Genomic DNA, 12,883 nt, shown 5'->3' with positions numbered 1-12,883 from the left:
GTTTATGAATTCATTAACCAGCCACGTTAATAGTTCGAGACACTGAGGAATGATCATGAAAAATGCAATATTCAGTTATGATTTGAATTTCAGATATCGAAGTATTTGCATTTATCTGATTTGTCCACGAACCAATTATATGTCAGAAGGCACAGAGTTGCATATCTACCAAATATGTCAGCAAAATATCCATATTTTATGTCATACAATATGAAGGATTGTGACAACACCTCACGGAAATCTTACATTGAAATGCTTTCTGGAAATCCACAGGTAATCAATGTAATCCACAGATAATCCAATGAATTCGATATAAAAAGAAAGAAAGATGACCTTGCATGGTCGGTCATAATAAGGTCATTATTTTTTTTTCTTGAAAACAAAGGACCTAATTAACACAAAGATCAGGCTTATTTTTAATCATCCCATTCTTTTTATATACACTGTATAAATGTTTGGCATTTAGTTTCCCATTACTAAATAATCTATGTGCAAATATAACAAGAGATTCATGGACCATATCGTTACCTTGGCGACTCAGACATCACTTTGACCCAAGCAATTATTCAGCCTTCATTCTACGTAGATATATATGTATCTTAGTCCTCAGTTCTTAAAATTTTGTTGTTGTTGAATTGAAACCCAGTTTGTGGGTAAAAAAATTTTACCCACAGGGGAAAAACGAATTCAAAAGGTTTTATTAGTTTGCTTCTATAACAATTTCACTATGTCCCTATGTTTTTTAGAGAAAGATAAAAGATTAAAATGTTTTTCTTTGCAATTCTATCATGATTTGTGGCCACTTTTGAGGAAAACTTTCCTGACGCCATAAGACCCTTGTGTGGACATGCTTCAATGAGAGTTCCTTTTATTCTTATCCTATAGATTATAGAGAAGACAGAAAAACGTAAAACAACCGACCCTTTTAGTCAGGTTTACTATATATCTTCCGTTGGAAGGGAACCTCGCTCCTTATAGTAAATACTTAAAAGCCTTTTAGTTATGACTGTTCTATGTACAAAGTATAGTTGAAATTAGTAATGTGTATGGAACAGATAACTATGAAAGATTTGTTAGTTTTGGTATAGAACAGAATTCGAGATGGAGATCTGAAACAAAGGTAAAAAAAAATTATATGAAAAATCAAGCGCATTGTAGATGGATGCACGATAAAAAAAAAAAAAGATTATATATCTTCCTTTTTTATATACAGGAGTTCACGACCGGGGACTTGTGGAACACGACATTGATACCAGCTGTTTGTATCTGGTTTATCTCGAACACACCACAATACAGCTTTGGTACACATTATTTATTAAGCAGCATCGAAATTGAACTGGAAATATGTGTTCCCCAAACAGGTAAACGTTTTCCTCTTTTTTCGTTTGAACTCTTTGAATGATAACACTGCAAATGCAGATCTAGAAAAAAAATTCACTACACAGAAGTACAAGTAGTGTAATTATACTACATGTAGTATCGTTTCACCTGTTTTTATTTATAAAGAAACACTCATGTAATATAATCAAAATTTGAATATCATAAGATGCCAACATTGACAAAAGTTACTCGATTTTAGTTGAAAAAAGAATAAGTATGGTACTAAATAGTTTGCAAGTTTCGATTTTATTTTGAAATTTTTTTAACGAAAGTAGGAAGATCTACATTTTTATGATTATAGATCATAGACAAACATAATTCGAGCAATACATTTCTGTGACGTGACGACGACAACCGCTTTGAATGGGCGCTGGTTTCACTTTTGGCTACATGGTTTTTATCTGCCTTTGTTTATTGGACTAAGTTACCGTTGCCAAATGATCACTGAATGTCATCAAAGGCATTGATTTCCTCTTTATATAATAAAGTCGATAAAAAGTCAACTTTACGTGGCGTCTTTAACTATTGTGATGAAAAAACCAACAAGAGATAAAGGGAACTTTTTTTAATATACTTGTGTAAACGCAGAAGTAAAATCTTTTGGATATTGCCCAAGCATTCTGGAAAGTTGGTATTCAATCGGTATCTTATTTTTTTTTTAGATAAATATTTCTTTCCCGCGGACTACCTCGCTATCATTGGCACGTATCAACGATCGTCGAATAGCAGTACAGAAAATATTTCAAGCTATTTTGATGGAGCATCAATACTAAATTCCAATCCGTCTAGACTTACTGCAACTGGGTATAACGATCCCGAATCATCCACTCGTGAGATTAAGACAGATGCAACTTCTACCACTGATTTAATGTCCGATGGACCGTCAAGTCCTATTCTAACCGATTATAACAATCCCGAATCATCAACTCGTACGGTTACGTTAGCTGCAAGATCTACCTCTGATTTGGTTTTCAATAGAAAGACCGTATCCACGATTCCTGTCAATAATGGTATATTCAATTCTTCGGTGACTGACCAAAGCACAGACGTTTATACAGCGGCCTCAACCGATATTACGTCTTCTACAAGCTCTGGAAATCAAAAGACAACAGCATCTAACGCTAATGTCCTTTGTTCATGTGCTTGCTCTAATATAACTATCGAGACTCTTCAAGAAAGGTTAGACCATATAAAAAGCATTCTAACTGTCGACAAAAAGGCTTTGTCTTCTACGTACCGGAAGCTTAACTGTGCGCATGATTCGCGTTTGTCCTCAAAAGGCATTGGAGCAACAGGTTTAACGGTTTTGATAGCTATCATTGGAATTATTATTTTAATGGACATTACAAAGTTATTCCAGTGTTAGACAAAAATAAAGAACTGAACTGCAAACATTTCTGTTGATAAAAAGTTCTGTATATCCATAGTTTTGGATGATGAATTGTGCATATCTGTTTGTGTGTATTTTCTCTAAAAACTTCTATATTGGAAGAGAGGTTTATTCTCTGTTCAACAAAGTGTATTTACATAACTGTCAGACTGAGAATAATATTCCAGTCACCTCATATTTCATATCACTAACAGACGTTTAGAGAATGGCCAAACGGTCTAGAGGACTGGAGATTCTGAAGATCATTGTACTGACGCGTATAAGAACGCACATCAACCAAACAATTACTGGAAAAGTTCAGTACAAGCAACGTCAGAAAACGAGTAACCAACAATTTTGAGTAGAAACAAATGATTAACGCATGAAAAACTGACAGACTAACGGCCAGGAACCGATCATGTCAACGGCAGTCTATTTTATCTTTTCACTGCCGATGGGGTTTTTTTTTTTATTTGTCATCCGGGCCTAATGGACGTGGATTAAGCTTTTCGTCGTTCTTTTTAGAAATTTATTCCCTAACTGGTTACATGTATTATACTCATTTTATTTGTCAATGTCTTTATTTGTTTGTATCACTGAGAGTTGTTAATGTATGTTTTGTACGATGCATACGCATTTTTTTTTTCACAAATTAAGCATTTATACCTTTCAAAGAATCTTCATTTTACTTTGAATCATTTAAAAAAATCTAATTGAATACTAAAAATAACAGTTTGTTTTGTTAAATGGAATGTTCTGACAACTACTGAATTTAACATCCCTTTCGGAAAAAAGCCTTGGATTTTGAAAACCAGTCGGTAAATGTTGAAACAGGGGCCTATATAAATGATTTGAGCGTACACTCAATATCAACACCAGTATTTAAGGTATTCCGTTTCCAACCATAGTTTTCGTACTGTTTCTGCTTCTTATTTTTTTTATAACAAATGTGCGCGCGGCCTTTCCGCTACAAACAAGAACTTGCTTCTTATCCAATGAAACTTTCATAAAATATAAATTGTTTAATAGTATAAAACACTTATTAGTTCACATACAAACACAAAGGAATGGGTACGACTAGACGATAAAGAGATCTTTGTCACAAAATATTTCAATCCTTCAAGTAGGGATTTTGACAGTAGTTCTTATGACATCATCGCTTTAGTATATTGCGGGTCACTTTCTGGTATTTCAAATCGGTAGCTAAACTGGCACAAAACATTCCGACAAAAATAAAAATTTTAATATTGATTCGATATATCCAAACTGAAGAGGGTATAAAATGCATTGATTAGTGCTACATCAGATAGGTTTTGTGAAAAAATCTTTACAGTTCTTGAAGTATAGAAAATTGCCGATTTATCATCATATAGTTTGTCAATTTTCTTAGATTATTTAAGCCACAGCAAAATGAAAAATATTTAACAGCGTTTCCACAAGATAAATTTCCTCCATTAAAGTCAGCACAAACATCAAAATTAACGTATGATTATTCTCTTCAAACTTGAAACAGATAACTTATGGCTGTAAGTACATAGTTTCATTTGTTAATGTTTTTGTATACTGTATAGCGACACTTCCAACGTCCAAAAACACGAAACGCGGTGCGATTCAAAATACCACCATATGACGGTACCTTACTGAAGATTACTCCTCATCAAAGCGTGACATATTATATATCTTGTAAAGAGTGTCCATCCAAATATTATCTATTGTTTGCATCAAGTATTAAGGTGACTTTATATTGTAGTATAAACAACATTTAGTATACATCAGTGTTAAATTCTGGAAACTCCTTACTCACACTTAGTGTTCATCCTGGCTATTGCTTTGCTTGTTGTTACTTTCTTGTCCAAGAAGTTCGACGGTTCACATCTTGAATTCAAAGATTATCAATAATTGGTATCATATTTCACAAACATTTAAATGTACTTTCTAAAGGCAGTTAGTTAAACAAAAGCACTACAAGTACAAAATATTGGCAATATTCTTCATTCTGGAAAGAAATAAATAACATTTCATGACCAGCTTTGTTTATTTTTTCGCAATTCCCTTCATAGAAACTGTAATATAGACTGTAGCAATTCAGAAATTATCTCACCTGGTCAAGTTTCGCACACATTTTTTTCGATACCTAATTCTCAAATGTGTGCAAATCGGGGACAAACTGAGAAAAGTAGATCCGGCAAAAATTTTATTGATGCAGGGATCAAAAAAAGAAGATGGGGGAATAAGATGGCGTAACTGCCCATTTGGTTAAGTCGTAAAATACAATTTCCAATTTAACATTTTTTAAATTAAATATATTTGATATGTTATAATACAAGTTTACAAAAGGGTAATTTCTAACTATATTCAGTTTGAAATATTTCAAAAAACGATAAGAAAAAAATAATAAATTCTTAACTTTTGGTGGTATCGAACCCGCAACCCAAAAACCAAAGTTATATAAAGTTACCTAATGTCTGGTGCACTAACCACTGAGCCATTTCATTCACAACAAAGTGCGTTGTTAAAATTCTATACCAGACGTTGGCCACGAATTACGGACTTGTATTATTTTTCTAAAACGTTTAAATGTTGGGCTACAAAATGATATTTTTAATGTATAGTGGGTCATCTCTCCACATTTTTGTTTATTAAAATCGGTTTAAATTCTATTAAACCGCATTTAGACTATGACTAAAATATGGAGCTCAGACCCACTGTATAAAAGAAAAGGCTTGAAGTTATAAAAATTACACTATTTGGAGGTTTTGACACGCATACGCCAGTTTAAATCAACCTATTTCAAATATTTGAAAAATTTAAAGGTTACAAACCGATGTTACCGATGTTTTCAAATATACATTGTTTTTAATCATTTTTTAAAAAATTATCAGATTTATTGATAATTTAATTTTGCAATATCTAATCATTCCTCATATGGGCATTTTACACGCCTTATTCACCCATCTTCTTTTTCGACCAAACAGGAACACCAATATTTTATCAAACTAATAAATATTAAATGATTATTATTTCAAAGAGGAATTTTCGCATAGAAGCTGTTGTAGTTTTGCGATTACTGAAGGATCTCTTCAAATTTCATTCAAGGATTCGTATTCTTGAATTAATCATATAATCCCAAACTTCGTCTGTAGTGAAAAATCAATGGAGATCTGCGTATAGATCATTTTATACGCTGAACCTTATATTTGTCCTTTGTAAACTTTTATAATACTTTATATAATACATTGTATATATTATTTTTTACCAGTTAAACGAAATCAATGTATTATGTTATATTGCCTCTGTAGCCAGAGGAATGCTGTCGATCAGTCTTTTAAATTTATAATTTAAATTCAATTTGTAATTTGTAAAGGAATAATATCGTACGTTAGTAACAATATTAATACTTCTTTAATATTTATTTCTAAATGTAAGTAAATAGCAATGTCGTCGGAGGAAGATATATCCACGCTTTATGCTAGGGACTTAGCTCCGACAGAAGATGAGAAAAATTCCTGCCTCTTAGCAGACGAAAATCGTAGACTCGTGAAAAAAAATCACAGACTCGCTGAGGAGAACCGAGCTATGAGGAATTCATTGACTCTGATGTTTCAAAGAGTGGAAAAAATGCAGATCCACTTTTCTTCCATGTCATCGCTTAAAGCTGACATGAATTCATAAATACGCATTATTTCCCTTTTATCTCCGACTACCGCCATATTGGCTGTCGATTTCTATTGTTCTGCTCATGGATACACACCCCCTATATAAGACCGAGAGCACTATTCATGCTTCACCGCATTCGGGTATTTCATACACCCGAACACGTTACCTTGGACGGAAAGATGTGTAGAAACGCGTTTTGAAGAAAAATAAAATGACAACCACTGCACTGGCAAGATATATCCAATAAACGACGAAACAAGACAGACTGAAATCCAGGCGCATATACTTATAAAATTCCTCGATATTTGTGGACCGTTTTCCTATGTATGTTCTAACATCGCACATGCGCAAACAACACACTGTGGCAGATCGAGTAATGTCAATGATCGCATGGGTTTTTAGAAACGGAGCGTTTTTGTAGGAACGGATGGAAACGATGAACATTACGTTGTTACTTTCTTGGATTTACTATCATTTATTAACTGTGTTGGATGTAGTGCCGCCGGGGTTTTCAAAAAGACGCAGAAGTTATTCACTCTGTATGAACGACACACGTGTTCGATGTGAATGCGAAGTAAGGCAGCACTGTCTGTGCAAAATGATAAAGATATCTGGGAAATCCATTCACAGAATACATATATTTTGTATTTCATTGATTGTTGTTTTCTTTATTCTTTGCTAAAACCATTTTACTACGATATGTAATTCATGCATTTAGAAGTCCGTGTAACCTGAATGCCTCGATCGGAAAGCAACCGACCGTAACTTTCTGAACCGGTATATATACCCCAGTGGCAGTAGAGGAGCGTTCGAAACTAATATGGCGACCAAATGCTTTTATGAATTCATGTCAGCTTTAAGCAGCAGAACGAATAAAGGGAGGAAAATATACGAGATCTGGGAAGAATTTTCATGGAAGTAGTGGAGCAGAATAAGAATTTGAAAGACGCTGTGCACATCTCGGAACATGCCCGACAGGAAATAAAGGCGGAGTTTGAAATTCAGCAAAAATTGCTGAGACTGATAAAGCCCCGCACTCAGACTCAATTGATTCCTGAATCAGGCAGGTCAACTAAATTAGGTAGACATGCAGTTAACTAATGTAGATGATTAATAATGCACGTCTGTTTTTCAAAAAGAAAGCCTTCTTTATTTAGATTTTCTATAACTATAACATGTATTTAAACGTGAAGATCATTAAAAATTTTGATTGTGACAGATTGAGTGTCCAGTTATATTATTTTCCCGATTTTTAGAAGGGGATGTTTCATATTAAGTACAAATAGAACAATCACTGATCTTACTTCATTTAATTCTTTTCTATAAAGGTTATTCATTATAAACAAATATTTCATTAAAGGTTCCTTAACAATAATCAAATATCACATGCACATATAAGTATATTTGTACAGCACCTATTGATGAAATAAATGCATGCACGGCCAATACTAATTGAACGCAACGACACTCCAAGGTTATATATTTCAGTTGAAACAGCGTCAATTTCACACAACAGAAAAGACCTTGAAAACCTTTCCGATTTTGATAGGCTGTGAATGTTGATGATCTTTCCTTAGTGAATTAGAAGAAAGGTACTCAATATTTTACAGCATGTTTAATGAGCAATGGATTAGCCAAATTTAATAAAGGCGCAGTTAACTACAGTTTATGATATCATTGTCTTTTGCGGATTTTAAAGACTTTATGAATAATGTTTTGTTTTTTTACAATAGTTCACATTACTATATGGAGTGAATTGCGACAACTAACTGACGACGAAGATCCTGATTTAGTTATAATTTGTCATGTGATGAATTCAAAGCATTTTAACAGCGTTGTTTCATCAGTTAACCCAATCTTCTCAACGGATCCATATTTTAATACAGCAAAATGTCTAACATTTATATAGCATTTTTCATTCATTAATTTTTTTCACAAATGCTACAAAACAAAAATTATTGTAAAGTTTATTTCCAAGAATGAATAACAATGACGTGATCAAGTTCCACAATTGAATCACTCCCATAACCGCAACCCCAAAAGAAATTGATCACATACTTGCATACAACTTAAATATGTACAGTTCAGACTGTTGTACTAAGTGCAGTGTACGAATTCATACCTAATTATGCACAGGCGCGGATCTAGAAGGGAAGCGCGGAAGGGAGGGGGTCGGGTCCCCTCCTCGTCTTTTAGAAATTTCACTTGTCGTAAACATTGTAAAATTAGCGATGAATGGCCTCGAACCCAGCTCATCAAGAAACACAATTATCATGCACTTTCATTCTACCCCACCCCTACGCCCCTGAAAATTTTCTGAATCTGAGTATATATTGATGTGCAATATTAAAAACTACTATAAATAGATAGCATATTTACAACGCACTTTGTTAAAATATGCAAAGCATATTAAAGTCTTTTATCAAAAAAAATAATTGGTCGTACCTTCTGTAGACATGTAATAAAGAGATACATTATAGTGATAAATAAGTCAAACATACAAGTACTACATACATAGGTCATTAGCGTTGACCATACGTCTTGGTTAAGGAGGCAGCAAATTAAACTTCAAGATCTACCTTATTTATTGGAATGCCTTGTTTAGTCAGAATCTATCATTTAGAAAATAATTCATATATATATATATATATATATATATATATATATATATATATATATATATATATATATATATATATATATATATATGATTGATTGATTTAATGACGTCTTTATTCACCCACCAAAAAAAGAGAGAATAAGCAGAGAGCAGTCAAAGAACACTCTACTAGTAAAGAGGCAATCCGACAACCATTACCCTGGGGCAGCGTGGTGGATGATCCTTCTGATTTGGGTTATTACAGCTATACATACAGCAAGGAACAAGAGAATCATTCCTTTTACTGACAAGTGGAAGAATTCCGGGTAAAAATGCACCATGATTGGGAATCCTCCCAGGATGATCGACAAAACTATTTTGTGCATGGGATATGAAAGCGACTCCCATATGATGCAAGAAAAACAAAGCCAGTTTACAACAGGTTTAAAGCAAGCCACAAAAGAGGACAGAGGATCTGATGATTTTCCCCGTCTTCCCAATTGGCAGCCAAAGAATCAGACTCGATGGGCGTATTCTGGAGAATATTGATGAATCTAGCATCCATAAAAAGGAACGCTCTATTGCTCGAAGCACATCACTAAGAAGTCCCCATGCGAAAAACGAGATGGTACCTAACATCGGCTAAGGTCAACAGCAAGGCTCAATTAATATGACATCTTCCCAAAATGTTGACGACCAACCAAGGGTTCAGCAGACAAACAGCCGTGAAACTTCGCATGCTTATCCAAGAATTGTCCGTAAATATCAACAAACTGGATACAACTGTAACGAAACGCCGAAAATTCATCCTATTTTAAAGCAAAGAAACCTGTCACCGTCGGCAGAAGTTAAGATGAATATTGTTGTCGAAAACGTGCAAGGAAATAGGCTCCCTATAACTCAAAACGATATCGAGAAAACGGCTAATCAAAAGTCACTGATGGGAGGCAAGACCTAGGAATTTCACTCTTAGATACCGATGTATTAGAAACATCCTGACATTAAAAGCAAATCAACGAATGAGCGATCAAATGCGAATGCTGAAAAGATAAAACAAAAACAGCCCAAAACCTGCTGAAACCCCAAATCGTGGCCGTAATCAAGAAGTCTCCGATCCGACAGTTTGCACGCCCTCACCCAAAACTGCTTTAAACAAGGAAAATGGGAAGGCTATGCAAGAAACCACTAAGGAGAATATTACTACCGAGTACGCGAAGCTGCCCCTTCCAGCGAAATTTAGAAATAAGATTGTTGATAAGGAAAGGTATTACTCGGATAAAGAAATAAATTATATAATAGTATTTCACAAAATCCTTAACCATTAAATAAGCTGGCATGTCCAAAGAAGGCAAGTCCATAGATGTTACTTCAAAAAAATACCGAGGTATCGGGGAAGCGCATCCGCAATCACTAGTTCAAGTTCTGCTGAGGTTGTATAAGCAAACCCAGAAACTAGTAAGAATTGTCTTCAAAGTGCAGAAGAAAGCTAGGATATACCAGACCAAATCGAAACAGGGAAAATTTACAACTCCGAGGACAAATTGCGCAAGAAAGCTCTACAGATGATGTCAACGAAGACATAAAAGTTACGCAACAAGTACGTAATAGTGGAAAAGCAATTCAAAACAGTGATGGACGTAGTTCACACCCTGCAATAACTAGGATTGGTCAGTCTGATCAGGTCTTTCCGGAGCAATTTCGAAATGAGTTGGTTACCGAGCAACAACCGCAAATTCATGATTTGCTTCACCAATTGCCAATCAGAAACTCAGAAATATCAGAAAGGAATGGAGACATTGATCGGCAAATAACTTTGTTGTGTCCTTTAGTTGAAAAAGATCATTCAATGGAAGAGAGTTACCAAGCTCAAGAACTGCAAAGTCTTAATTTCGTAAGCCTATGATGCTGGATCGGAATATAAAAGTGACGAAAAGGATCTAGATAACTGTGATGATGTCGTACAACAGGTAGACGAGTCTGGTGTACCTCAGGAATCAAACTCGTTCAGTTTAGGTCGAGGTGTCATAGGAGAGCCAATAGCAACTTTCATTCCAAAGTAGAAGAGGTTTATGATTGAGTTTATAGCTACGTCAGCGCCTAAAGATTTCACAGAACACGCCTTAAACCAATGTAAGACTGAATTTGTATCAGAAAAAACGTAAACACTTTGTACCTAGGAAATGATGATCGATCTTTAAATAAATTTTGAATTATACCATCATCGTCTTGTTGTATATAAGAAGCTCTTTGTTTTTTAACTTTGACCTAGTTAAAGAATTACTAAGCTCAGATTAGGTTTGATGATATATTGAAATAATTTTATTAATAACAAAATATTGACTGTGTTTTAAGTCTTTATAATAGTGCATATAGAAGAGATAGGTCAGTTTTGAAACATTTTCAGTGGTACTAGCACTTTATATACACATAACAACAATTAATAATGTTAAGATAAACACACAAAATTTATACGTAAAGGATATTTCTCTTTTAAAATAAAAATCACATCGAATAATCATCTGAACTATCAAATTCAAATACCAATGAATATGATAATTTTAAAAATATATATATATATATATATCCATTCTTCTGATAGTTGTTCCAAACCGAAGTCAGTGGAACAGTGATGCTATGGACAGTGATTCTGCGATCGAGTTTGACCAGAAGCTGTCGGCAGCTTTGAGGATTTCGTGCACAGGGGTTATCGGGGAAATAGCATTCCAGCTGGAGAGAGGAATAATGGAAACAGTGTTCCAACCAGGCATGTCACCATCCAATGGTCAATCGAAGGAAAAACCGATTTTATGGTTATACCTCTTAAAACATTGGTGCCCTGATTACGAAAGAAACTTTGAGGGCTCATAGAACAAGAGATTTGCGGAAAGAATCGTGTTATCGCTAACGCCATGAGAAGTTGTTAAACCGCCTCAGAGATCATGGATACAACAAAATGAAGAGTTTGTAAATAAAATGGTCTAGAAGTATGGAACAATAAACGTCACTCCGTCCAAAAGGCAGAGTTAGTAAACAATCTCGTGTTACTGGATTGTCTCCGCGCGATGGCAAGTTGGGATGGCGATGAGGGGGTAGCCTGTTTAAATGGTACTCTAAAAAAATAGCGAACGTTTTACATCTTCATTTTTGTTCAATGTGATGGAGCACGAGAGCAATCTATTTATTTTAATTATCAGATATAGTAATTCGTTTGAATCATCAAATTTTAACTTAATGCACATGTACATGTAGATGATCATGATGATCGTTAAATTTTAAAGTAAAGGCATCATTTAATACCGTCTTAATATGTGCTCACAAATATTAAATGTTAAAAGTAAATAAACTTTTGGTATGTAATTTTATCAAACACTGTGTTTATCCTTTAATCAAAGTTTGTTAATCAATGTAAACAAAACAACTTGTGCAGCATTTTTTCAAAAATTCTTTTACAGTATACAATCTCGTAAGATGCCCATTTGCTTTCATTGTCAAAAAATAAGCGATTGGAAAATAGTATCTGACACAAGATTTATATTATTTATATATTTGCCCCCGTTATATTTGCACCACTTTCGCCATCATTGTTAGCGTGTGAATTTATTAAAGACTTAATGAATTCTAAACAATTTTTAAATTATTGTGTAAATTAGAAAGGGTATCTGAATGGGTCTGAAAGAATTGAAGATGAAGCGAAACGGTTCGCGAGTGTAGAAGGGTTAAAAAAAAGGCAGGGAACGAAAATAACCCTGTATACGGTATTCAAGTATTTCTAGAATATTATTTTCTAATATTTACTTATTTCAGTGCCTTTGCCTGTGATAACACTACCTAACGATTTTGTATTACACAGTCTAATAAATTCAAAAGACGTATAATAG

At 34.2% G+C, this 12,883-nt stretch overlaps 1 protein-coding gene and 1 pseudogene across 1 annotated transcript; both read left to right on the top strand.

The window, feature by feature from the left end:
• Positions 1 to 123: 123 nt before the first annotated feature.
• LOC128168612 (uncharacterized) lies at positions 124 to 3,158 on the top strand. Its single transcript, XM_052834778.1, has 3 exons — positions 124 to 273; positions 1,214 to 1,361; positions 2,043 to 3,158. Exons 1-3 carry the CDS (start codon positions 175 to 177, stop codon positions 2,744 to 2,746), a joined length of 951 nt encoding a protein of 316 aa, XP_052690738.1. The 5' UTR covers positions 124 to 174; the 3' UTR covers positions 2,747 to 3,158.
• LOC128177922 (uncharacterized) lies at positions 2,976 to 12,162 on the top strand (annotated as a pseudogene).
• Positions 12,163 to 12,883: the final 721 nt, after the last annotated feature.

The sequence above is a fragment of the Crassostrea angulata genome, chromosome 1 (genome assembly GCF_025612915.1).
Source record: "Crassostrea angulata isolate pt1a10 chromosome 1, ASM2561291v2, whole genome shotgun sequence".
In the NCBI taxonomy this organism is placed as follows: domain Eukaryota; kingdom Metazoa; phylum Mollusca; class Bivalvia; order Ostreida; family Ostreidae; genus Magallana; species Magallana angulata.
The sequence above is the reverse complement of the archived record's forward strand: the minus strand, read 5'-3'. Positions and strand labels throughout refer to the sequence as shown.

Coding starts and splice junctions, on each gene's coding strand:
- LOC128168612 (XM_052834778.1), top strand. CDS start 175: ATGTCAGCAAAATATCCATATTTTATGTCATACAATATGAAGGATTGT. Junction 274..1,213: donor TGCTTTCTGGAAATCCACAG/GTAATCAATGTA, acceptor TTTTATATACAG/GAGTTCACGACCGGGGACTT. Junction 1,362..2,042: donor AATATGTGTTCCCCAAACAG/GTAAACGTTTTC, acceptor TTTTTTTTTTAG/ATAAATATTTCTTTCCCGCG.